The following is a 26,198-nucleotide window of genomic DNA, read 5'->3' as shown; positions in this document are numbered from 1 at the left end:
ATATGCAAAGATGTTTATTTATTAACAATTGAAAATGTAAAGACGTAATTCAGAGGCCATGAGTACTCCTAAGAATGTCATCTAACATGCACAGCATGCGCTACTGAGACGCTCTTAGGAGCCAATCTACTTGTGCCCGTGTCTGGAATGTGAATGTTGTCTGAGACATCATCCGTGGGTCAAAAGAGCTACAGGGAACATTGGGTTGGCCAGTCTGGATCATGATCCTAACGGTTTACTTAAGCAACAGTACAAACCTACATTTACAACATTAGACAAGAGTATTTATATGTTAAAACCGTGAAAAAAAAAAAAAAACTGGGTTCAGAATTGCCGAGGGAGAAATCAAAGCAATTTGCAATGCGGGCAGACAAAATATGAGTCAAGTGAGAAGTCACGACCCGTAACCGACACATTAGCAGCCAAATGGGGAGGAAGCGGAGCTGAAACATGACTGCTGATTATTGGAGGTCCCCTAAGTCAATGGCACTCAGTATGTTTTCCTTTCTAATTCGTTAAGTAAAATACGTGAGCATTAAAAGCATTCAGAGGCACAGTTAAAACACAATATTTATTAACAGTCACAAAATAAAATTATTTTCTGGCATAAATCAAGACCTCAAACATATCTACAAGCCACATTGTCCTCCTTAAAGCCATTCTGAATACAAAACCATCAAGAGTATAGGAACAGACATCCTTGAGAAAGATCAATAAATGCACATAAAGTGTCTAAATAGAGAAGTTGTTACCACCGCTGTAGCTGGGGCAGGGTTGGATGTCGCATTCATTGAGCGTTCTGGCTAATCTGTGGGCTCATAACAACTACCCAGTCAATGGTCTCCTCCAGGAAGCTCATGCTGTAGTGGGACGCTATGTTGCGAAACACTTTGATCTGCTCCGAGAAGCTCTTTTAAAAGGAGAGGAGAGGGGGAAAGAAAACAGCTGTGAGAACAACGTTGAAAACCGAAAAATGATATGCTTTTATCACTAAATAAAAATGATGTGCTGAATTTGAGAGCAGGAACCTTGATTGGAAACGTGAGGTCAAAGTCTCCGGCACATCTGCAGTACAGAGGCATGTTTGCCTCCTTCACTCCTTTACATTTAGTACACACCTAAAATCACAAAGGGTTTTATTTAGCAGCAATTAAGTGTTATATAACAGATTTAGACTATTATTATATTCCGTACCATTGACGTTTATTAATTATTTTTCTTTTATACCGATGGTATTTATAAGATTGTTGCTCTCCTTACTGTCCCAATCCCAAAATCATAATTTTGTTGCTCACCAGGTCCTGCAGCATGTAGCTCATCAGTTTCTTCTGCAGAGCCTCCACCAGAGCCATCTCAATGCACTCAGTCTCATACTGCGCCTGGCAGTTGGAGCAGAACCACTGAGGCAAAACCGATCCATCCTGAGAAGAGGAAATAACAGTTTATCTACCTGGAGTCACGAGTAATAACAGCGTTGAATGTAACGTCGGCATATCAGTGATCCTCCTCTCACTTGTGCCACAGAAGGGTCCTTGCAGAGGTCAAGGTCACGACAGAAATTGCATTGGTGGCAGATGACCTCAGGCAGGATGTAGGAGCTACAGGGGTCACTGAACTGGGCTTCCCCCGAAAACTCTCCGACGTCCACCAGACGCAGGAGGTCCCTCTTCAGCTTGTTCACCTGGTTCACTATGTTGGAATCAAGCGAAAGCACCTGAACAGGAAAACAATGGAATTCCCGAACAATGAGAGGAAAATCACGACTTTGTGTGATACGTGAAAAGCGCTTTGTAAGCTGGAGAAGTCGGTAATATACCTGGCAGACATATTTGATAAACTCCAGAGCTGGGTTGTTGAGTGGCAGGTGAGATCCGGGAAGGACAGGGAACATCTCTGAGGCTTGGTTGACACTCCGAGTACCCGTCACCTTCTTCTGGATTTTTTGAGTGATAGTGAAGAAGTTCTGCGTCAGCTCGTCGGACACATATTCCTGGGAGAAGGAAATCATTCCTGTCGAGGAGCGATTGGGAAAAACAAAACAACATCCCATCTGAGAGGAGATCGATATAAATAGAATTAAAAGCTTCCCATCCCATACATTTAAGTGCAACTAACACACTCTAATGAGTGTGATGTGGAGAGAAATTTAAAGGGAACTATTTTATAACCGAAGCTTACCAGGAAGCGCACTCAAATCCCCCACGGCCTGCTGGGAAGCCTGGCTGCCGCCACGTCTCTTGACTGGCGTCGCTCCAGGAGCGTTCCGCCTCAGCTCCGCTTTCATGCTGTGATACACCGCGGCAATGTAGGCTGATGTGGAAAGTTTGTGCGTAAGAATTAGTAGAAACAAAATAAACCAAATGAAGTAAGCGAAGTTCAGCAAAGTATAGATTCATTTTTTACCAGAGACAATCATGAGGAAGTATTTCTGGCAGGAGGCAGTTTGTGGCAGATACTGCATGATGTTCCAGTTGCTCTCGATTAGCTCCTCCACCTCATCTCTATCACCATCATCTTCCTCCGCCTCTGCTTCATCCTCATCCTCATCCTCACTGACCTCATCTCCATCCCTGGCGCTCTGTTTCTTCTGTTTGGCTCCTACCTGGAGAGAAAAACAAAACATGGAGGAATGAGTTTGTGTTCTGCAAATATGTGGAAGGGAGATGTTGCAGTTGGACGGACCTCTCCAGACATCGTGCTGGAGGGCAGTTTTCCCTTCACACCGCCGTAGTTGGATGGATCCATCCACAGCAGGAACTCCCAGCATCGGGAGAAGGAGATGGACAAAGAGTGGAAGATTTCCCTGGAGTGGATGCTAGAAGAGAAACAGGCAGTGAGCTCACTGAAAAGTGTTGTTGGGATATTTTGGGGATAACCACTTATCTTTCAAAATCATTCACACACGCAATGATAATTAGCAATAGTTAGCATAATTAGCAAAGTCTGAGTATTCCAACTTCACACTCCTGTAGAAAAGACTACTCTTCTCATCATTTAAAATAATGTAGGTTATCTATATATAATTGAACAGAAATGTGTTATTAATTACTAATTAGTATGTCAATAATACTATTTAATTGCATAAATCTAGTGATTAACAGTTTTCACAATGCAGCAATCTATACATAAACTGTCTCCGGACGTGCAGAGGATTTGGGTTAGGGGTCGAACCTGTTGGTGATGTACTCCACATAGCCGATGGCATCATCTATCCTGCGTTTCTTAGTGCACAACATGATCCTGTTGAAGTTTCCATACACCACAGTGGAGCCGAGACGTTTGAACTCTGAAACCAACCTGACAGCAGAAAGGGGGATTAATAAATGACTGTGATGGTGTTGTAAAGCCATCAGAGTCATCAATCATAATTGACCCAAGGACAGCCCCACAAAACCAAAACCAAAACCCAAATAGTTTTGTCCCGATTAAAGACGCTAAACGCTCTGCGATACATTTGTTTGCTGATAGATCGAAAAGGAGATTTACCATTAGAATATACAAAAGATGTTTTTTTGCGGGACTCACTGTAGAAACACCTTCTTCATCATATTGTGCAAGGTGCGGTGCAGTGCGGGGTCATAGAGCAGAGAGCTGGGGGAGCGCAGCCAGCGGTAGAAGTGCATCACCTGGTTGTCCGCGTACACGTTGTGGTACTGCGTGATCTCTCTGACCCATCCAACCACCATGCTCTTCAGGATCCTGCTCGCAGAACACAGGGGGCACTCAAACATCACATCCTTCCTTGCCATTCCTTTGTAGTTCAATAGTCACACACAACAGATGTTTACATACCTGAAGGTGTTGGAGCAGAGCGCAGTTTCGTCATAGCTAGCGAGAGCGCTGGCGCCCTGGTTGCCCGACATCATTTCCTCCAGCGAGGCCTGCTGGATCACATCAAAACTGACACCCAGGCTAGCTCCTCCCTCCATGTCGTTGACGTGTTGGGATTGGAGGATGGTGTTAACTGCCAGGCTCTGCAGGTCCAACTCCACACACACTGAAAGAAATTAATAAGAGGGTCGTACATGAAGACCGAGAAAGACGCTTCATAGGACATGCAGTTGCTCTCTAATCTTTTGCATCTTCTTGGATGCAGATTAAGTGTGTTGCTTGTGTGTGAGCACCTGTGGAATAGCATCCTTGAGAATTGATCTCCACAGAGCCCCGGTCATCGCTTTCCATGACCAGTCGGCTGTCATCGGCCTCTTTTCCTCCGAGGTCGGGCCTGGCTGTGGGTGAAAGCCACATCAGATGGTTGTGTTTCCGTAGATGTCTTGCCAGGAACAAGTCTGAGCCGAAGATAGACACGTCCTGAGGCAAGTTCCCCACAGGTAAGTGGTAATACCTGACAATAAAAAAAATCAGAAATTACAACCTCAGAATTGACTTTAGTAGAGACTACACCAATAAAGCCAGCGTGTCAGGGTTTGTGTAGAGAAGATGAAATCCACAGCGCTTGTTTGTACCTGGCCATGTCGAAAGCCTGTGACAAGCAGCTGTCCAGGTTGAGGTAGTGGCGGATCATGCGCCGGGCCCCGTGGCGTTGCCAGTCCAGCATGTTGTAGCTGATCTCGTCGACCACGTGTACCGGAACGACTGGGAACTCTTCGAGCACCGGCATCGCTGCTGCCAAGCGCCGCAGGTCCCAGTTTGACTGCACCGCGATGAGGGTGGGCCCGCGGCGCTCGTCCTGTCAACAGCAATGGACACTTGGTTACATGAACAGAAGGCGCAGTATTGGTGAATATAACAATTAGAAGGTAACTGCGTATATGAATGGCTACATTCATGCACTTTACCTTGTAGTTTAGCAGTATGCGTTGAAGCGCGCGGTTGATAGCCTTTGCGTCGTTTTCAGCCCGGACCTCAAAGTTGTGTTTCTCTGGAGGCAGGAGGTCTTCGCTCGTCTTTTCCAGGAGAGCAGTGCGCTCAGCTGTGTAGAGGTTAGTCAGGTTGGGCATCTGGTTGCTTCTCACCTTAGGGGATGAAATAAAGATGGGCTTGAAGATTGTGCTCTGCCAGCTGGAACATTGATATATGCCTTATTTGTTATTTGTCAGTGAAGCGGCTGTGCACTTGTTGGCGCTGGTGGAACCAGACATGATGATGGTGTGGAAGAACTGAATAAACAAAGTACTTACTGTGTCCAGAACAAAGATGCTGGCTTTGCGCTGAGAGGGGATGAACAGGCCAAACAGAGCCTTGTGACCCTGACTGTGATGATACAGGTAAATGTGGCGAACACTCCCTGAGAAGAGAGGGGAAGCATTACACGCCAGGTTTAGAGTTTCACAGATAACAAAAGGTCATGAGCAGGATCACATGATGTCAGGGCAAATATGAGGTAAATAGTAAATAAAAAATCCCTATTAGCTCAATTTGACATCCTTTCTAAATGGCTAGTGGAGCAGGGGGGGGGGGGGGGGTCTTACCTGGTTCCAAGTAGCTGAACTGGGCAAGAGACCTCATCTCCAGATGCTCCAGGTCAAACGTGTCGGCCTCCCTGCCAGCCAGATCCCTCACAACATGTTTATTGATCATGCACACGCATCCGAGTCGCACCAGTGCACGAAACAGCAAAGGGACCTGAAATGAGAGCGAAGAATCCTGTTTACCTGCGTACCTATATAAATGTGTGTGTGTATATATATATAGATATATTTATACACACCTGTGTTTCATAGACCCCTTCAATGTCCGGGGCAGACAGGTCAGCGTTGATCTCATTGATGTGCTCCTGGTACATGTCTTCTGGTACACAATACTCATAAAGGTAGTACACAATGTTGGAGCGAGGCAGCATGCGGTTCACCTGAGGACAAAAAAAATGAATTTTTGGAGGCACATTTAAAAAAACGTTTTTACAGCATTTTCTTGCTCAATACTTGCCTTTTTGTATGTGGCGCCCTCCTCCTGTTTTGGAACTTTCTGGTTGACATAGAAGACCCGAGGGATGTTGAGCTTCATGCAATGGAGGTCATTTCCAATCACAGCCCACAACTTGTACAGACCAGGATGACTAGTCTCTGCAATCTGAGAGGGACGCGGAGAAGATTAGGCGACTTTCTTTGGATTTTGGTCTTTATATTTATTGATTTGAAGACGAGAACAGGATGACTTCATCTAACCTGGACAATTTGCCAGGGCATGTCCAGGATGCTGCGGGCTGTTCTGCGGAGGAAGCTCCCCAGGCCGGTGGTGGGGCCATCTCTGATCACTCCTCCACTCACAGGTTGAGCTTGCCCATCAAGAAGCCTTCTCCTCTTCTTTCTCTCCTTCCTCTGTCTCAGCTGCAGCTCCCACTTCTTCTTGTGGTAACGCAGCCACACAAGCCTCTCCTCCTGTACACACACCCAGTCCTTTACGTTAAAGATCTGTAATATGTCTTTGAGAATACAACGATTAATATTCTTACAATATCAGGCTCATGCCCAATATATTCACAAGAACTTAGAAATTGCCTGAAGATGAAGAATTATCTCACAGAAGAGGCAACTGGCACTAGCTTACCCGTGTCTTTCCCATAGTTGGGGGCGGCCCCAGGATCTCTCTCCAGGACTGAGTGAGCTCGACGTCCTGAGACTCCACCTGGCTGTCCTCTCCCTGAGAAGCCCGCTTCCGCTTGGTGGTGATGAGGATGGCCGGCTGCAGAGGCTTGGTCGGCATCCCAAAGTCCTCTATGTCCGCAGCTTGGCCTGCTTCAAAAGGCTGATGGGCCACCTGTACTCAGAGTAGAGTAAAATATCAAATAACTGTGTATACAAGGGCAGAAGCTTGGGCTTGCGCCTCTAACCAGAAGGAACTCAGCTGGCCACATATCAGTACATCTCTCGAGGAATTTGTTGAGCGTTTTAAAGGACATTTTGCTGTGAGGCGAACAAACCTGTCTCTTGCCCTCACTGGTGAACAGCTCACTGATTTTCTTCTGCTTGTAGATATCATTTTTCTCCAGCAGTTTCTTGTGAAGCCAGTCCGGGTGCCTCACTCGGGGTACCGGATTCTTCACCTGATGATAAACAGAATCAATTAAAATATGACCTATGGCCAAGGACAGACTCTGAGATCAATTAAATTTAATTGATTTTTACCTGCTGAAGAGCTGCAGGGATGGTGATGATTTTCTGGATGGCACTCCCCAACCGCTCGATGTAATAACTCCAATCGAGAATCTGAAAAAGCCCACCAACACAAATTTGAATGTCACAGCAACTTCACACAGAAAACTAAAAGTGAATTCAAATGCACCAAATGTTTGTTTACAAACTCACAGAGCGGATGTCCAGGTCATGCAGGCTGGGCATTTTCAACCACTTACGAAGGAAATGTTTTGTCACACTGGGTTCAGCCTGGAAAATGGCAAGCGGAATGGCTCTGATGGAGGAGAAGAGAAATCAATTGGCCGTAAGCGCTTATTTCTGGTGGTATCTCAAAGTGCTTGTTCACCACAAATGTTTACCATCCGACATCACTTTATGTGATCCCACCAGAAAAGCGAATTACATTATCGGCTATTATCGTGGAAGTTTCCATTTCAACCAAGATTTTTTTTATCTCCTTTTAAAAAGTGCTAATATATACATTGATAAATAATGTGTACTGGGCAAGCTACTCTAATAGAGTACTAAAAGTGAGTATTTTCAGAGATGCTGTCCCACCTTTCTGTGACAGGCGAACCCTCGGGTTTGCGAGAGATGACGTAGCGACAGCTCAGCCCAGCATCCTTCACCATTTGGTCTCCCAGGAACTCGGCCAGTCTCTTAGCTGTGCTGATGGACAAGGACTTCTGCTCCCCGTAGTCCTCCAGCTTTCTGGACATCGAACGATTCTCTGAAATCAGTTCAAACAGCTCCGTGTCCGGCATGTTGGCGGCCTGGAAAACCAAAAATCTGCGTTTTTCTCTGCATATGATACATTATTCTCAAATATTTACTGAACGGCTGCTTAAACAAACTTACACAAACCACGTCTGAAAGCACAATGTGAATGTCTTCCATAAACAAGAATGTCATTTTATACATTTTGATCATAGGTTTTTTACCTTGCTGTACAGAACGTCCAACCAGTAGTCAGCCACTTTGGCCACGGAGGCGTACACCTCCTCCAGAGTGGTTCCTTTCAGGAAAGCCTCAAAAACGGACGACTGGAAGATCTTAATGAGCTGCAGCTCTCCCCTTCTCTTCACTTCAAAACCTTTCAACTCAGCCAGGGAGCCGTCCTCGTTAAACACAGCGTACCTAAAATGAGCGGAGCAAACTTAAGTCATGAACTTTTTAAAATGAACCTTTTCCTCCAACCGGGTAAATGCAACATTCAAAACACAGATTAACACAATGTCCTAGAGCGTTACCTTTTCTTCAGCTTCTTCCCTTCCTCCTTTGAGGCCGGCAGGATCATGGCCAGGTACGGTCCGTCCACCTCAAAGAAGATGCTGTTCTCCGACCGGATGTTGTAACTAAGGGACGCCGGGTCCACAAGCTCGTGGTACTGATCGTTGGTGAATCCCTCCTTCACCAAAATGTTCAGCATGGCCCCTGGGTAAGAGATGGTCACTTTGGGCTTCTTCTCATTGCTGGTTTTCACCACGAAGTTCTCCGGGAAGGTGTTGGGCAGAACACACCAGATACCGTCAGTGTCCAACTCGAGGGGCCTCCTGAGCATTAGAAGGGACAGATGTGATGAATGCGAAATGGAAATGTGTCGGTTTTTCAAATTCACATATTTTGCAGATGTCTATAATTTTGTCAGGCAGGGACACGCTGCTCGGAGCTATTAAAGTAAGCCTAAATGTTGATCTGTTGAACCTGCTGATTAAATGTTTATTAAGTAAGGTGGTGGATCCCTTCCATCTCCATCTTTCCTGAGATCCAAAGGGATCATTTATGCAATGAGGTATCTCATAATCGATGCAAGACTCACCCGATTTGTTCGATGAGCTCTCTGGCCTGAGTGATGATGTTGGCTCCAGTATAGCACACAATGCCAGCCATCTCCATGGAGTACCAGCGTGCCCTGATGGAACCAAAAATGCAGCACAGACATTCCCGTTAATCCCTCAGCAATGCTTAAAAGCTCACGTGGCAGTGCAAGTGAGAAACTATTGAATGATTGGATTGTTCAAAGCTCTGGTGGACTCCTACCCTTTCCTCATGACGTAGCCGTAAAAAGAGTTTAGAATACATTTGTGAGCCAGCTGAAGGGAATCGTACAGGATCTCCATGTTTCTGCAGCGCTTCATCTCAGCAGCGTCTCCGCTGTCCTGAGCAGCTGACAGTTTCTTCTTCCACACCTGGAGGAAAAAGGTAGCAAGTACTTAACAGCAAGCAACTTCAACGGGCAAGAAGAATTTCAGGCACACAGTGTAACTACATATATGTGAGTGTAACTGAGATGTGGAAAAAAAACCATTTGAAACAAACAGTAATATGTAATGAATTTCAGATGGCACACAACGTGCAGATTATTGCATTTTAATTTGATGTAAATTCACAACTGTACCTTATGAAGCCCTTTGAATTCATAACGTCGATCTCTGAAAGCTCTCACGGTGTCAACGTAGAAGGAATTTTCTCTCTGACAGATGGTGGTAACTCGCTGCTCCCGCTTGGTGACATGAGTCTTCTTATACGCCCTCTTACAGTAGTCTGAGACCAAGTCAAAACCGGTCAAGCAATGGTTTGGAAACCAGTAACTTTGAGTTCTTGTAGACCATAAGAAAGGAAAAAAACAGACGTACCTGCCAGGCGTTTCTTCTCGTGTTTGGCCTGCTCCTCCCTGTTCAGAGTGTGGAAGGCCCGAGGAGGACCGTTGGGGAAGAACGGCGGGAACTTCTCAGACTCGAGTTGCTGCTGGATGCGGTGGAACTCACTGCGACTGGCAGGCACTGCAGACAAAGGGAACGCTGTGAATTTATTTCACTGCAATCAACCCCACAAGAAGAGCTTAGAAGCGCTGTTGGCTGGGTTTGAGTCCTTAAGGTTCCCGGTTTAGTAACTTACTAATTTCTCCTCTCCACTGCCAGGCCATCCTCCTCTGGCAGGAGGCTCCGGGTTTGTTAAAGTCACAGGCAGCACAAGTGGCTTCATCAACCATCGCGGATGGCTGCAAAATCAGAAGAGTAAGTATTGAATTCCATGCTTTTCTATATTTTTTATCCAGTGCATCTTTCTTTTAAGGTTTACCTGCAGACGGTTGGTGAGGATGATATTGGGGTACATTGCCCCAACGTCCAGATGGTAGATAAGGGGGCATTCAATCCTGTTTGGGACCTCCTTTAGGGATGTCAGTTTATTTTTAATCTCCTCACACACCTGAGAAGGAAAACAATATTTTAGAATTTCAAACTTTTAAAAACGGCCAAATTGGAGAAAGTTTGCAAAAAAGAAACAGTAAATCCTATTAATTTTTATAAGACTACATACCTCATTAAAGTTAGTGACTTGATCCAAAGGTATTTTCTCCTCTTCCTCAATGGCATGGCGCATCGTCTTCTCAACTCTTTGTATCAAGAAGTCAAATGCAGCTGGGTTCTGTCGACACATCACATCAAACTTTCAAAACCAGCAGAGAGCGCAGTGACGAAGCAGCTGTTAGTTGGACGGAGACCCACCATCTTGAAACGGCAGGGAATGTCACTGCGAAACACTCCAGACTCCAGCGCCTCCACGTGACCACCCACGTAGGTCTCTGAGTCCATGACGTGGCCGTCGTCTGTCAGTTTGTTAAAAACCTGCTCCTGCTTGTTTGGAAAGATGATGTTTGCGTGGAAGGCCTGCACCATGAGCAGAGCTTCGCAAAGTGTCCCAGAACCTTTACGCAGCACCTGGAAGAAATACATGATGAATTAAAAAAGGCACAAACTATTTATAATATTTTTTTTATTTCTTAAAAAATGCACACCAAAAATCAACACAAACCTCATCCGGGTCCATGGGGATGATGGTGCACAGAGCGAAGATGAAGGGGTGAACATATTTCATGTACAGGTAATAAGTGGCCACGGCATCGGACACAGAGTAGGTAGCTAAAGTCTAACAGAAAAGTAGAAAAGAGGGAAAGTAAAACAATCACTTGAGTTGTTAATTTCCTGAGCGGTCTCATTGGCTGAAGTCCATTTGTGTACTTGTGGCTCTTCAGTGGCCATGCGGCACATCTCCTCCGGGTCCAGCTCCACCGGGTCGTAGCCCAATTTGGCCTTTGCTGCCGCCTTCAAATTATGGCTCCCCACTGGCAGATAGCTGTCTCTCTTCACCCACCTGACACAGAGGACAACATGATGGAGTCAGTGTGATGTAGATCGAAATAATCTGAAATGAATCCATATGTTTACGTAAGTCACACAGAGCTGGTTTTAATGGTGTCAAACCTCAAGCAGTCCATGTGGATGGCCTGACTGGACTTGTACTCTCCCTGGTTGTCCTTCTGGAAACCGATCTCCCTGTACATGGTCCGTCCATGGAGCGCGGCCCGGGTCTCTATGAAAGGCCTTGAAAGAGTGGAAACAAAGTGAGAAAGGTTTTAAACATACACAGCATTATTTATTGTTTTAACAGGAAATGCCGGCTCACCAGTCAAAGAAGTCCCCGTTGTAGGTCACAAAGATGTTTGGCTTGGTTTCTTGAACGTGATCAAACCACCTCTGAATGAGAGCCGCCTACGGCAAAATCAGGTCACATGTTATTATGCTGGCCAACCACAGAGTCACATTTACACTGAACAATGTGCCAAACTTTTGTTTTTACTCCAATTGGAATAAAAGATTTAAGTTTTTTTACTATTCACTCTAAAAGCTTAATTCTTTAATTTCTACTTTCCTATAATGTGGCTGATTAAACAGCCGTATCACAAACTGGGCCAGTGGCTGGTCACAATAGAAAGGATGTATTAGGCACTGTGAAATATGATTTGCAAAGAAGAAATGATAACAACGATTTAAAGAATTTTGAATGCCAAGAGAAGAACTTTTCCTTTTACTCCAAAAAATGGGAGAAATATCTTAATGGTTGTGTTTTTGTTTTTTGCTGACACTCTAGTACATGCACCTCGTCATCCTCGTTGAAAACTGTGAAAGGCCCTTCATATTCAGGTTTGGGAGTGAATTCAAAATCTTCAATGTTCTCAGAGACGATCTCTCTGTTGGTGATTAGAAACCCCTTTAAAAAGAAAAACAAAGTTAGCGAAACTTATACCTGACGTTAAAAACAGAATAATATATAATCATAAATACAACTAACCTGCCCATCAATCATGTACGAAATCATCATAATCTGATCGCTCTCTGCGTCAGGGAACTTCAGTGGAAGCTTTGTGGTCTCGATGTCAAAAGCCATAACAACAGGGTCCTAAAAACAAAAACAACAAAAACCATGCTCTACTGAAGTAGCTTAATTAATGGCAGATCCCATGTTGCAACATCATCATTAAAATCCTTGTACCGGTCGCTCTACAAGATCGTCTCTCCGAACAATCTCAGGCGGGTAAGCGCTGCCTCTGTATCGGACGTTGTACCAGTGGGCCTGAGAAGTAAGGACAGAGGAGATCAGAACATGCAGGGGTACGTTCTGAAACATCGCGGCGACAGGATTACGTCCTTACCACGTGGATCTTGAGGTCGATGGACAACCGCACGTGATAGGGCACGTCGTGCTCTCTCATGTCCACTATGTTGTCCAGCTGGTCCGAAATACTCCTTGACGTCCCGTCTTCATCTGCTGAGGTCACGTTGCCTCCTGCTAAGGCACTGTGACAAAATCCCCACGTGGTGTCAGCAGATCAATTACAAAAGAGGAAATAACGTTGGATTAGAAGCTCACGGGGCCGATGGTACCTCGAGAGCATCGATGTGTAGGAGTCATTGGACTGCTCCCTCTCTCTGTTCTTGCGCACTGCTGGATTGATCTCACGCTTGACCTTGAGGAGGTCGTCCAAGGTGCTGAATGACAGCTTGATGTAGCTTCTCTTCAGGCCAACTAAATGATTGGGCTGGGGAGAACAGGCCGGCACAGGTCAACGTGTGTTTTCTCTTTTGTCATGTGATATGAACCACTTTAACAATGCACTGTAAAAACAAAGTCTTACCAGGTCTAGGTCCTCTTTTGAGATAACTTCAAGCTTTGCCACCTTTCCTTGAAACTTTCTTGAAAAGTATGAGATAACTTCTCTCTCACAGTTCTGGAAGTAAAGTTGCATTTAATGAAAACGTTGTGTAAAATTATTGAATTACATAAGAACCAAGTGATAAACAGTGTCTGACCTTTTTAGTAGCAATGTAAAAATATGGCTTGAATGCGAGGGCCACCTGCAGACAGACGCACATTAAGAGAGATACTTAAAGCAAAGGCTTAAAAGTAAATGCACATTTTATTGTTCCGTTATCATGTTATTACAAAACAATCGCTCGCCCAGCACACCTTAAACCTGCTACCATCTTCCTGTATGAAATAATAGTCCACAGCACTGATCATCCTCTTGTCATCGTCCAGGATCTCAGCCTAGAAGTAGAAAAGTTTCTCAATGAATACTATTCAAAAGGAATAGTCATTCAAAAGGGAAGGGGGGCGCACAGTGTGTCACTCACAGGATGCATGTTGATCAGCCAGCCCGTTTTCTCCCCCGGCTCCTTCATCCTGTCGAAGCCGAAGCGGGCGTCCATCTCGTCGGTGAACTGGCAGCGCTCCAGCCGCTTGAGGGCCGACATCGCGGCTCCATCGTCCCTGGTTCACACACACACACACGCACACACACGCACACGCACGCACACGCACACGCACACACACACACACACACACACACACACACACACACACACACACACAGGACAGCTACATCACACACCAGGTTCCTCGTGTCGGATACTAGTTATGAGTATATAGTATAAGTTACGCTATTTGTCTGAGAAAGGGGAAGCGACTCACTGGTTCTCATGGTCCCCTCCACTTTGTCCTCGCTGCGCCCGGTACCGTCCGCTGTTTTGTAGAACCATCTTCTATGGAGGTCGGCAACACGAAGAAATAACTCAAAGACCCGCTACGTTTTCCGAGTCCTTCGGCAAAACCGCATTTGACCCGCTGTTGAGTTTTTTTTAAAGCTTTTCGCTGTGGTTTCCTCACTGACGCTGCGCGTGTTTTCTTAATTTGGCGCGTTCTGGCAGTTGCCGCGAGAGCAGCGCAGAGAAGACCACCAAAGATCGTTTAATAGGAAGCGGATCACTCGGACTGAAAAACACAGCTTTGATTGTGTGGTAACGTAAGGGCTCCCAAGCTTCAACCACGGACGACTTTGCCATCTTTTATTCATTCCTACATTGCACTTTTCATTCATTTTATTCATTCAAAATGTTTAGAGACCGTCTTCTATTTACATACTTAACAATGTCCAGTTATGCTGTTTGGCCATGTTTTCCTTAACCAAACGCTGAGACATTGTTTACATAAACGATCTTTGATCCCGGGCGGCGCATCAAGCTCCTCCCTGCACATGTTTACCACGCCAGCGAGGAGGAAGGAGGTGGTGTTGTCCAGCGTGGGGGAGGCTGACAGAGGTAGGTGGCAGGGACGTTTCCGGCTGCTGTCATTTAATTAATTCGTGCCGCTCGCTTTGAGCCAAGTCTGGGAGATAATTAGACATTGAAGCTCAAATCTGAATAGCTCAGATGTAAATGGTTTAGCTGTCAGCTAACTCGTTAGCCTGGTTTGTATTGCAACAACAACAACAACACCTGGAGTGTTGCCCGTTATCTCTGGCGGTGAGAGTAATTCAATGACGTTTCTTCAACCGAATACCACTATTAAAATCTTAAATAATTTAAACCCATTTTTATGTTGTTGACACAAGTTGATTTAATCTTTGATTTAAAAGAGCATGTGGATTTCCCTCTCTGGCAAAGAATGATAAAAGAAAGTGGATGCCGGTTTTCAGAAAGCACCAGTACGCTGGTATGTGTATAAGCCTAAATTTAGTCTTGGACATTCTGTGTACATTCACCGGCCACGCCGACCCAAACCTACCAGCACATGGAAAGCACCCACACTACCTTTCTCTTCTTTTATCATGTAGTGGTGTAACTAGTATTTCATTTGGCCCTTGTGAGAAGTGATAGCTGAGCCTTTTCTTTGTTTCTGTCAAAGTGGCCCCAGAGGACAAATGCCTCCTTGTCTCTGCAGTGAGTGACCATTCGTTTCAGATTTTTATATGTTTGTATTTCTAATACAGAATCAAGCTGCAATAAGGACTCCATATATGTTTCACACAGATATAACTATTGTCCATCATTTTTGTTTATTCATTTGTGTGCCTTCAGATGCTCATTAACACTGTGTGTGTGTGTGTGTGTGTGTGTGTGTGTGTTGTGCCTCCTCAGTCCCTCAGTGTTGACCTTTACCCCAAATGAAGCAGCCACACTTTCTCTCATGGCAGCTGTTGCAGACGGGCTGATTACTGGTATTTGACTGGGAAAGGTAGCTAGCCAGACCCTACTTGTATACTTAAACATTGTTATCTTCATTTTAATCTAAAAAAGTTGAATATAACCCACAGATCTTATCTGACATAACCCAGCATGCCTCTGACCTCTAATCCCCTTGAAAGAAATGTCTTTTAATAAAATAGAATAGACAGCCTTATCACTAAAAGTCAGTTAATTGAGGTCCAACGTTTTTCAAGAATTCAAATAAATTTTACATTGACTTTTTTCCCACATCTTTTTTGATAGAGATGTTTTGAAAGTGGTTGTCAGTTAGTTTTGCAAAAACAACAACAAGCATTTTCCTCCATAGTGGACAACGTATGCAATGGTGTCACTGCTATATAATACTGTAATATGGTATGTATTATATTTTTCAGTCAACATTCACTGTTTATTTCTCCAAAGCATTTGTGTTATCCCATGATGATCTTTTTAAGTTGTCTAATGTTATCAAATGTAGCTTTTACTGCAATCTCTCGTTTGACACACAATATACTCTTTGATGTCGTTGCAGTCTCAGTCTGTGAATGTTCCACTTGGCGGCTTTGGGATTGATCCTATGGATATTGTTGCTGCTGTGGAGGATTAATACCAAGACGACAACAATGCCCGTGAAAAGAAAGGAATCTCTGTCTGGCTGTGGCCCACCTGCAGCCGGGGACGACAAGCCTTCTGCACAATCCCCTCATCCTCATTCCCAGTCGACGGTTCCTACTCCCCCCACACACATTGAGGATAACCGTCCTCAGGCCAGCGGTGCCTCTGGGGGTCTTGAGGTTAAACCAGTGGCCACTGAGGCTCTACAGGCTTCCTCGGAGATAAATGCAGAGGAGCCGTCATTGGGAATGAATACCCAGAGACCTTTCAAGACCAGGGCGCCGATGCTGAGCGCAAAGCTCGGGGCAAGGGAACGCCTTAAGTTCATTCTCGGAGCATCGGAGGACAACTCCTCAGACGAGGAACTTCTGGTCGCTAAACCTCCCAGCGGTGCATCTCAGCCTGCCTCCTCAGCCCCCAGAGAGGCCGGCTCCTCGGGCATAAAGTAAGACCTTGTCTCTATAGAATTGATTTAAGGTCAGCTGTCTAAGTTCAGGGCATGTTTCTTTATCACCTTCTCTAGAAGTTGTAACTTTAACATAAACATGGAAGCATTTCTCACACTTTTCAACTGAGGGTCCAACATGAAGTGGGTTGTTTTCTAAGCTCTTGCGATGACTCATTCTCTTAAAATATGTGGGTCAAACACGTGGCCACGTTGTTGACGTGTCCTTACGTTCCTACTCGCTCTGTCCCCGCAAGCTGTGTCTTATCACCTGACTGGGTGGGGTTGACCTGCGCTGTTGTTGCATACCAAACCCCCCCGACTCTATTATTGGAACCAGAGCCTGCTCCAAATGACTTTGAAAACTGTGTTGTGAGCACTACGTCACAACTCAGCAAACAAAACACGCTCATGAAATGTCTTAGGCTTATTTCCAGACCCGGCGATGGTATGTGATGTGAATCTTATCAAAGAGGTTGTTTGGTGCACACAGCTCAGTTGTTCAGTTTGACAGTGGGATCGATTTACCCAAAAAGCATGACGCTATGTGCGCTAGCAGGACTTATGGGAAGCACCAAGGTAAGAATTTTCCTTTTAATGCAGAAGAAACACTGGGAAAATGTTTAACGGATATTTTTAAACATGTGTGTGTGCAGAGTTCAGCCTTTTCATTCTACAAAGACTCTAGCTTAAGATTTTGCTTGGATATTAAATGGTTTCTTTTTAAAAGAAGTAGAAGCAAAGCGTTTTCCCCGGTGTCGGCGTTTCCTCTTTGTATATTTAAAAGAAGGAGCCTGTGATTTGTCACAGGGATCTGTAGATCATTTTGTTGCCAGTGTGGGAGGAGGGAAGGGAGGGAGCACATGAGAGAACACACTTTGTAGAGGTTCCTTTGTTTTTATCTTAGATTTTAAGTCCTAGTTACACCACTAAAAAGGATTTAAAGTACATTGTGCAATGGAGGGAAACAGCTGTGAGGGTCCCAGCTTGTTCCCAGTCTCTGAAGGTATGTGCTATTTAAACCTGGGTTCCGTTCTGAGTAATGTGATACATGTGCATGGTTTATTATGTGTCTGTATGCGTATCACATGCTTCATCTTACAGCTGCAGAAACAATGGAAACATGCTCAATAACTTTGTACAAAGGTAGAACCTCTAAGACATGTTTGTGAGCAGGGAGTATCGCTCTTTGGTCTTACTGTTATATAACTGAACAGAGCCGGTCTTGGCACACGTAAGTTTGAGGAAATAGAAGCAAAAAAAAGACATCCGACCATGTGTTCCCTCGAGGGAAGTGTAAAACAGACCACAAACGGGAAAGAAATAAGCCAACAAGACTATGTCATGTGTTTAAATAGATCCGTCGATTGGTTCAGTAAAGTACGTCTTTACTTAAACTTCTGCCTCATCTTAAAACATTTGAAAGTGGATAAAAATGGGCACACTCCATGACACAGAGCTTTAAAAGCTGATAGAAAGTAGCTGGATAGCAGTGGAATCTTCATATAGTAAATAAGTATGTTGTTTAAAGTTCATATACAAATCTGCACTTCAACTTTGTATCGCTAACTGATGCAATGCAGGTATTTCTCAGTGATATCTCAACACAGGACAGAATTTATATGCATGGCTCGCGGTGTAAATGAGACTTTGGAATGAACAAGGTTGGAGTCAGCTAATCATCACAGTACGTAATATTGTCTTAAGTTATCGCAAAACACGATAAAGCAACGTGTCAGTAAAACCGATGAGAAGATTTGGTGAATAAAATGTAGCGTAGGATTGTGATTTGATTATTAAATTGAGAGCCAGATAACAAAGTGGCACAATTTATTGGTCTTGGAGCCTGTGAGGAAACACTTGTAGACCAGAGTGAACTCTAATGATAATTATTATCGCTGATTATTATGCAAAGAAAACAAGCAAAAGCCCTTTGTGATTATAGTCATCTGTTAAAAAAACAGTCTGTTAAACATTTTTTCCCTGAGTTCCTATTAAGAGTTTTATTTTGAAGATAAGCTTGAAAACGAATGGAACTTTTATCTGGGGGGGAATACGCCAAAGGTATTTTGCTTTGCTGTGTAATTGAAGAGACAACTAACCATGAGCTTTCCACTGTAGGCCTAGCATGTCTGGTCTTCACTTGGTGAAAAAAGGACATAATCACAGAAAGATGGACATCCAAAGGGACTTTGCCGTGGCCTCTCCTGCAGAGTTTGTTACCCGATTTGGTGGCAACCGCGTCATCGAAAAAGTAAGAACGAAAGTCCTCCCAGTGTTTAAAAAAAAATATTTCTATATTTAAATGCATTGTGTCCGTTGCAACATGTTTTTCTTTCTTAAGACAAGTGGTTTCTGTTTCCCTTGCAGGTGTTGATTGCTAACAACGGTATAGCTGCAGTCAAATGTATGCGGTCGATTCGCCGCTGGTCCTACGAAATGTTTCGTAATGAAAGAACGATCCGTTTTGTGGTCATGGTTACCCCTGAAGACTTGAAAGCTAATGCAGGTCATTATTCGTTGTTATTATCCAGCAGAAGAAATCTCCAGTTGTATAATTTCATAATCCTATCCTCATATGTTGCTTGTTTTGCTTATAGAATACATTAAAATGGCAGACCACTATGTGCCTGTACCCGGTGGGCCCAACAACAACAACTACGCCAATGTAGAGCTGATAGTGGACATCGCCAAGAGAATCCCAGTGCAGGTACTGTTTTTGTGTTATCTCTGGTCTCTGGTAACTTCTGTTGACCTTTGACCTTGCCTACCTGCTAAATGACATGTCCGTGTGTATCACTAATAACAGGCTGTCTGGGCTGGTTGGGGTCACGCCTCAGAAAATCCCAAACTGCCTGAGCTGTTGGACAAAGCAGGAATATTGTTCTTGGGTAAAAATGCATTTTGAAACCACAGAAAGTTTAGGTATTGATCTGTTTCATATTTAATTTCTAACTGACCGCATTGCCTTCAGGCCCCCCCAGTAAGGCCATGTGGGCTCTAGGGGATAAGGTGGCTTCTTCCATTGTGGCTCAGAGCGCTGACATTCCCACACTGCCGTGGAGTGGATCAGGTGATGATTTACCTCCTACGCGGTCTTAGTCCACATGATGAAAAGTATCACAAACTCTACTCTGTTTGACTGTGTTTTCATGTTTTCTGCGTGTGTGTTGTCTTTCTGCAGGTCTGACGGTGGATTGGGACGAGGACGACCAGCTTCAGGGCAATGTGATCAGTGTTCCTCCGGAGATCTACATTAAGGGCTGTGTTCTTGATGTAGATGATGGACTGGCGGTAAGTATATTGGACAAAGTCATCATAATATCTTGACATTTGCTTCATTTTATTATTCCCCTCACAGAACAATCTTTTTGCTAAATTTGATGTGGTGTTTCTTTGCAGTGGGCTGAGAAAATAGGTTATCCCGTTGTCATTAAGGCTTCTGAAGGTGGAGGTGGAAAGGGTATCCGGACAGTAGAAAATTATGAGGACTTTCCAAGCCTATATAGACAGGTTTGATCTGATTCATAGCCCATCACACAGCTGTATGAGATGTAATTCTGGCAGCTAAATTGATTTGTTATTTTGTGTGCAGGTGCAGACCGAGATGCCCGGCTCGCCGATCTTCATCATGCAGCTGGCTCAGCATGCCAGACATCTCGAGGTTCAGATACTGGCGGATGAGTATGGGAACGCCATCTCTCTCTTTGGACGAGACTGCTCCATCCAGAGACGGCACCAGAAGATCATAGAGGAAGCTCCTGCCACCATAGCTTCTTCCTCGACATTCGAGCAAATGGAAAAGGTTACTTTACTGCGTGCATTCATTTCACGACCACAATTACCTCGTCAGGTTAAAACTTATGTCTTCTGTCTCCTCCATCTTGCCCAGTATGCTGTGAGAATGGCCAAGATGGTAGGCTACGTGAGTGCAGGTACTGTGGAATATCTCTACTCTGAAGACGGAGGTTTCCATTTCCTGGAGCTAAATCCTCGCCTCCAGGTGGAACACCCCTGTACAGAAATGATTGGAGATGTAAACCTGCCAGCTGCCCAGCTGCAGGTAAAAGAAAACGATGGAGAATCATACCATTGGAAGAACATGAGTAATTCTATTTCAAATAAGACTGTAGTAGGAATTCCATTCCTACTCTTTTTAACTGTGTTTCATCTCCCATAGATTGCGATGGGTATCCCCCTTCATAGAATCAAGGACCTCCGTTTGCTTTACGGGGAAAGCCCATGGGGGGACACCCTTATCAACTTTGAGACTCCAGAATGCACGCCAAGTCCAAGAGGGCACGTCATAGCTGCACGAATCACCAGCGAGAACCCTGATGAGGTAGAGCTTAGTTTTACCAGCACAACATTTCGTTTTGCTCTGTTGATTTGCAACACTGATTCGTCATCCTCGTGCTCTGTCACAGGGGTTCAAGCCCAGTTCTGGCACCGTTCAGGAGCTGAACTTCCGCAGCAGTAAAAACGTCTGGGGTTATTTTAGCGTGGGGGCAACAGGAGGACTGCATGAATTTGCAGATTCCCAGTTTGGACACTGTTTTTCCTGGGGAGAAAACCGTGAAGAAGCCATCTCGTAAGCTACTTTTGTTTAAGCCTTAAAGAAAATTCAATCTCTTAGGATGTATGTGTTTATCAGCTTCGAACGTTCCATGTTTCCTTCAGGAACATGGTGGTGGCTATGAAGGAGCTGTCCATTAGAGGGGACTTCAGGACCACAGTTGAATATCTGATTAAGTTACTAGAGACGGAATGCTTCAGAAACAATGAAATTGACACCAGCTGGCTGGATCATCTCATTTCAGAGAAGGTGCAGGTAAGAGACGGATGACGTTGTGTAATGAATCAGCTAAGGACTTGGTCACTGTTTTTGGGGGTGTTTGTTTCACGAAGCTACATGCTCCTACAGGCGGAAAGACCAGACACCATGCTGGGTATTGTCTGTGGGGCGTTGCATGTGGCTGATGCAAGCTTCCAAAAGAGCATGTCTGATTACCTGCATTCACTGGAAAGGTCAGTAAACACAGTCCCCTCTTATTAATGTCTCAATAGAATTCTCTCTGTTTGTTTATATTTTTTACAAAAACTTCTGCATCCATAGGGGTCAAGTACTTCCTGCAGCCAGTCTCCTAAACTCGGTCAATGTGGACTTAATATATGAAGGAGTTAAGTTCTGCCTCAAGGTATCTGCTTTATTCCCTTCAAACATTTCTTGTTTGACTTCCCTGTTTTAATCAATGAGTTCACCTCACTTCACTGCTACTTACAGGTTGCTCGCCAATCTCCAACAACTTTTGTCATTATGATGAACAAGTCCAACATCGAGATAGATGTCCACAAGCTGAGTGATGGAGGCCTCCTGCTGTCCTATGACGGAAGTAGCCACATCACCTACATGAAAGAGGAAGTGGACAGGCAAGAGCTCAGAATCTGTATATATTGTTTCATTTGTTTGAAAAAAAACAAAATTCTATGAACCACTTCATCCCCCACAGCTATCGAGTCACCGTTAGCAACAAGACCTGTGTGTTTGAGAAGGAGACAGATCCCACGATGCTGAGGTCGCCCACTGCTGGTAAACTGCTGCATTACGTGGTGGACGACGGGGGCCACGTTCTTTCAGGAGAAGTCTATGCAGAGATTGAGGTGAATGTGACAAATGCTGGTAAAATAGATTCCTTGATGCATGTTGTATTTAATCTAACTAGCCGCAGGAACGTAATGGTCCACAAATGGGTACAAAATGCTTTACTCGCAGCATACGATACCGGAAGTGCCCTCGCTATTTACAGACAATACCGGAGGTGCGCTGGCTAGCTATGCACTATGGGAAATGTAATTATTTAACTTAAATAAGACAAATAATACACGTTAAAGTTACAACAAGGCATGCATTATTTTTGTTCATGGTTGTTGTCGGCGCTGTGGTTTCAGGTGATGAAGATGGTGATGACGTTGACGGTGCAGCAGTCTGGTTGTGTCCATTTTGTCAAGCGACCCGGAGCTGTTCTAACGCCTGGCTGCGTAGTAGCTCGTGTAGATCTGGATGACCCCAGCAGTATACACCCGGTAAATTAATTGAAAATCACATTGTGCCTTATAATTCCTACCACTTAATGACATTATTTTGATGTTCAGTGTCCGAAATGTTGGCCTTATATCTACAAATTGGAGGTGTTAAGGTTAGGTTTATTATATTATTATTATTATTATAGGATCATTAATCAGTAATAAATATCATTTTGTGTCATTTTTAATCTTTCATTTCCTGCTTTCACCTGCTGTCATAGGTGGAGCTCAACATTGCCATATTGCCACCGCAGCAACCACTTCCCACTGTGGGTGAAAAGCTTCACCAGGTGTTTCACTGTGTGCTGGAAAACTTGGTGAAAGTCATGGCCGGCTACTGCCTTGAGGAGCCCTTCTTCAGCAGCAAGGTACGCAGCAGGCCAGGCCTTCTGCCTCTGCAGATTCTTAAACGATGTGGTCGGTGTTAATCGGATGTGCATGTCGATGTCTGCAGCTGAAACAATGGGTGTCTACCCTGATGACGACCCTCAGGGACCCCTCGCTGCCCCTGTTGGAGCTCCAGGACATCATCACAAGCTTGGCGAGTCGCATTCCTCCCAGTGTGGAGAAAGATATCCGTAAAGTGATGGCTCAGTACGCGAGCAACATCACCTCTGTCCTCTGCCAGTTCCCCAGCCAAAGGGTGAGTGGCGCTTATGCACAGCAACATATTGCCGGTCAAAGTTGTGCAAGTTCTTGGTGTAATCTGGTGACGTTGTTCTTTGATTCTTCTAGATTGCAAATATTCTAGACAGCCATGCAGCAACCCTGCAGAGGAAGTCCGACCGAGAGGTGTTCTTCATGAACACTCAGAGTATTGTTCAGCTAGTACAAAGGTTAGTGTTTTCCCTTTTCTGTTTTATTGTTTTATTATTTAGATTGTACAGCATTAATAAACAAACTAATATCCCATTGATTGATGAATGTGAATGGGGGTTGGCACAGGTACCGCAGTGGAATTCGGGGTTACATGAAGTCGGTGGTTCTCGATCTGCTGAAGAAATACTTGCAAGTAGAAATACAGTTTCAACAAGGTGAAGTAAACAAATATTAAACTGTTGCAGAGTCATTTTCTCTAATAACCATGGATTGTTTCTCACATCTAACATCGTTGTACTCTTGTTATCACAGCTCACTATGACAAGTGTGTGATCAACTTGCGAGAGCAGCACAAACCTGACATGAGCCCGGTGCTGGAGTACATATTCTCACATGCCCAGGTCTCTAAGAAGAACATCCTGGTCATAATGCTCATAGTAAGGCCTCAAAACCGCCACGCACTAGTCAAACAATCCTCAACACATATGTTTTAGTGACAGACACTTTGTATATTGTGTAGGACCAACTGTGCGGAAAGGATTCCATGCTAGCAGATGAGCTCATGGACATTCTCAACGAGCTCACGCAGCTTAGCAAGATTGAGAACTCAAAGGTGGCCTTGAGAGCCAGACAGGTAACGTCTCAGACTTCCTACTATGTTTGTTTTAAATGTGTTTAATCAAGCTAAAAGACTGGATACCTCCAGTTTAGTACTTTGTGAGACCATCACCTTTTTAAGATCAGGTTTTTCAATTTTTATGGATTTGATGTTTTGTTTGTGTCATAGGTCTTGATTGCATCCCATTTACCATCTTATGAACTGAGGCACAACCAGGTGGAGTCCATCTTCCTGTCAGCCATTGACATGTACGGCCACCAGTTCTGTCCAGAAAACTTGAAGGTCAGCCTCTTTGTGTTGAGAAATGTCATTGTGATCATCCTTTCTTTTAGCAGCTTTAATATAAAATGACATTTTTTTTTCTTTTTCTTCAGAAACTCATTCTCTCTGAAACCTCAATTTTTGATGTTTTGCCCAATTTCTTTTATCACTCCAACCAAGTTGTCTGCATGGCTGCTTTGGAGGTACGGCCATGATATTATCACCTTTTTTCTTTAGCATTTCCAGTTCTTCGGTGTGATAAACTCCTGTTTTTTCATGACTCAGGTGTATGTGCGCAGAGGTTACATTGCGTATGAGCTGAATAGCATCCAGCATCAACAACTGAAGGATGGAACATGCGCTGTGGACTTTCAGTTTATGCTGCCATCATCACATCCAAACAGGTAAAAGAAAATCCTCCACTGAACTACAATCCAAAGACCGCTTCCAAAAACTAGAGAAACATTACGTCAATACTGCATTGGAGGCTGTAATGTTGTCACAACAAACCTTCTCTTACTGTCCTTCAGACGTCCCTTCTTTTTTTTATGAGATTAACCCGGTGCATCTATAAACATTGAATAGTTGTGAAGTGGTTCAGGTGGAGAGCCTATGAACTGCTGCTGTGACTGCGTGTGGCTTACATTGAATGCAGAATGGTCTTACCCACCGGACATTAATGCTGTTGTGCAGGACAGCTTGTTTAGTGCTTTGATCTAATCATAATGCCTCCGAGGTACATTTTTATCATCCACTGCTAACACTCACCTGTCACTCATCTGATTTCAGAGGGAGCAACCCTACTCTAAACAGGTAGAGTAAAGCTCCTCCCAACCAGCCAAACCACCTCATCATGTGTTTTCTCACAGCAGTGCATGCAGAATGTGCTGTGTTGCTTCTTTCCTTCTGTCCTGTGAAAATAGAAACATTTTCTCAAAGACTCTTCTAACAAGTCCTTCACTTTTTAGCAGAGATGTTTTTTTCTTGCATAGCGATACTGAGGTTTTAGATATTTGACTTGTTCTGTGTTGCTCTTAGAAACGTCAGGCCTGAAATTTCGATGTCTGTTGCCTGAATGGATAGACCTTTACTCTCAATCATCACAATTTGCAACTCCCAATAACTTTGGTCTTCATAACAACAGTTCATAATTCCTTTCAATGCAATATATGGAAAATGCCCATCAATTGTGTGCAGTTATGATCTCATATTTGCCTTTTGTCCAATAGATAAGAATATCCTGACTTGCTTTAATTGCTCTCTGTATGCATATTTGTATTCATGGCTGTTCAGTGTTTTCTTTGCTTAAGAAAACGTCTCAATGTGATTATTCAGTTGTTTGAGTCTTGCTGTTACTGTCTTGTGTGTCTTTTTGTTCAGGGTTCCCGTGCCAGTGAGCGGGTCAAGCCATTTAAAATGAGGCGAGAGAGCAGTGAACTCTTCTTGGAGGGAGCCTTTTCTCCCTCCCTGCCCACCGCATGGGCGCCATGGTGCTTTCCAGTGTTTCGAGGATTTCAAAAGGTCACTATTAATTTGGTTAAGATCTTCCTTTACGTCCTCTGAATCAGTGTAAAAAGTGTTGATCAAAGCAATAATACTTTTTTTTTTCTTTTGCAGGAATTTTGATGAAGTTCTCTCCAGCTTTGCAGAACCACTCTTTGATAGTGCTCCATTTCCAGAGTCCTGCCCCAGTCTGTTTGAGGACGAGAACTTCAAGGTGAGTGCTGTGGGTGTGTAAGAGTCACCTTCTTGTCAATAAAAAAAGGTGTGAATACAGCCATCGAGTTCTCCCTCATTCCCTACAGAACACAAGGAAAACCCGATCCACATCATTAACGTGTCCATAAAAAACAGCTGACACAGAGGACGACGATGCCCTGGTTACAGCCTTCACCGCGTTTGCCCAGTCGAAG

General features: G+C 44.3%; 2 protein-coding genes across 2 annotated transcripts in view; one reads left to right on the top strand and one right to left on the bottom strand.

Annotated features, from left to right (window-relative positions):
- Window positions 1-48: 48 nt before the first annotated feature.
- On the bottom strand, window positions 49-14,147 carry pole (polymerase (DNA directed), epsilon). Its single transcript, XM_037483466.2, has 48 exons — window positions 13,911-14,147; window positions 13,574-13,709; window positions 13,407-13,487; window positions 13,250-13,294; window positions 13,075-13,167; window positions 12,824-12,978; window positions 12,592-12,736; window positions 12,432-12,512; window positions 12,231-12,338; window positions 12,039-12,149; window positions 11,565-11,650; window positions 11,363-11,482; window positions 11,120-11,252; window positions 10,914-11,027; window positions 10,607-10,819; window positions 10,419-10,526; window positions 10,179-10,307; window positions 9,996-10,098; window positions 9,734-9,880; window positions 9,496-9,641; window positions 9,138-9,286; window positions 8,917-9,009; window positions 8,348-8,650; window positions 8,039-8,234; window positions 7,656-7,870; window positions 7,269-7,371; window positions 7,089-7,169; window positions 6,884-7,006; window positions 6,511-6,720; window positions 6,129-6,341; window positions 5,890-6,033; window positions 5,672-5,812; window positions 5,433-5,586; window positions 5,142-5,248; window positions 4,800-4,976; window positions 4,467-4,690; window positions 4,125-4,345; window positions 3,793-3,997; window positions 3,526-3,699; window positions 3,172-3,297; window positions 2,683-2,815; window positions 2,404-2,602; window positions 2,179-2,310; window positions 1,817-2,010; window positions 1,514-1,714; window positions 1,296-1,421; window positions 1,029-1,118; window positions 49-910 (listed from the first exon to the last, which is right to left on the bottom strand). Exons 1-48 carry the CDS (start codon window positions 13,976-13,978, stop codon window positions 788-790), a joined length of 6,879 nt encoding a protein of 2,292 aa, XP_037339363.2. The 5' UTR covers window positions 13,979-14,147; the 3' UTR covers window positions 49-787.
- A 338-nt stretch (window positions 14,148-14,485) lies between these two features.
- Window positions 14,486-26,198, top strand: part of acacb (acetyl-CoA carboxylase beta) — an 18,062-nt gene continuing 6,349 nt past the window's right edge. Inside the window, 37 exon segments of the mRNA XM_062562174.1 lie at window positions 14,486-14,536; window positions 15,123-15,157; window positions 15,356-15,452; window positions 15,975-16,502; window positions 18,624-18,756; window positions 18,873-19,011; window positions 19,103-19,212; window positions 19,312-19,393; window positions 19,477-19,575; window positions 19,687-19,796; window positions 19,905-20,015; window positions 20,098-20,307; window positions 20,395-20,565; window positions 20,683-20,844; window positions 20,930-21,093; window positions 21,183-21,333; window positions 21,427-21,530; window positions 21,619-21,700; window positions 21,787-21,932; window positions 22,013-22,163; window positions 22,452-22,586; window positions 22,808-22,954; window positions 23,041-23,229; window positions 23,322-23,422; window positions 23,532-23,620; window positions 23,718-23,842; window positions 23,926-24,039; window positions 24,193-24,306; window positions 24,399-24,488; window positions 24,571-24,689; window positions 25,075-25,098; window positions 25,666-25,697; window positions 25,700-25,746; window positions 25,748-25,806; window positions 25,903-26,020; window positions 26,063-26,137; window positions 26,139-26,198. Of these exon segments, the coding sequence (XP_062418158.1) occupies window positions 15,988-16,502; window positions 18,624-18,756; window positions 18,873-19,011; window positions 19,103-19,212; window positions 19,312-19,393; window positions 19,477-19,575; window positions 19,687-19,796; window positions 19,905-20,015; window positions 20,098-20,307; window positions 20,395-20,565; window positions 20,683-20,844; window positions 20,930-21,093; window positions 21,183-21,333; window positions 21,427-21,530; window positions 21,619-21,700; window positions 21,787-21,932; window positions 22,013-22,163; window positions 22,452-22,586; window positions 22,808-22,954; window positions 23,041-23,229; window positions 23,322-23,422; window positions 23,532-23,620; window positions 23,718-23,842; window positions 23,926-24,039; window positions 24,193-24,306; window positions 24,399-24,488; window positions 24,571-24,689; window positions 25,075-25,098; window positions 25,666-25,697; window positions 25,700-25,746; window positions 25,748-25,806; window positions 25,903-26,020; window positions 26,063-26,137; window positions 26,139-26,198 (4,278 nt within the window). The 5' untranslated portion in view covers window positions 14,486-14,536; window positions 15,123-15,157; window positions 15,356-15,452; window positions 15,975-15,987.

The sequence above is a fragment of the Pungitius pungitius genome, chromosome 5 (genome assembly GCF_949316345.1).
Source record: "Pungitius pungitius chromosome 5, fPunPun2.1, whole genome shotgun sequence".
In the NCBI taxonomy this organism is placed as follows: domain Eukaryota; kingdom Metazoa; phylum Chordata; class Actinopteri; order Perciformes; family Gasterosteidae; genus Pungitius; species Pungitius pungitius.
This window is presented reverse-complemented; position numbering and strand designations above follow the sequence as displayed.

Excerpts from the sequence above, each read along its gene's own strand:
- pole (XM_037483466.2), bottom strand. The coding sequence starts at position 13,978 with ATGGTTCTACAAAACAGCGGACGGTACCGGGCGCAGCGAGGACAAAGT. Across the intron at positions 7,007-7,088 it reads TCCCTGCAGCTCTTCAGCAG|GTGAAGAATCCGGTACCCCG; the intron begins GTAAAAATCAAT and ends GTTTATCATCAG. Across the intron at positions 5,813-5,889 it reads AGGGCGCCACATACAAAAAG|GTGAACCGCATGCTGCCTCG; the intron begins GCAAGTATTGAG and ends TTTTGTCCTCAG.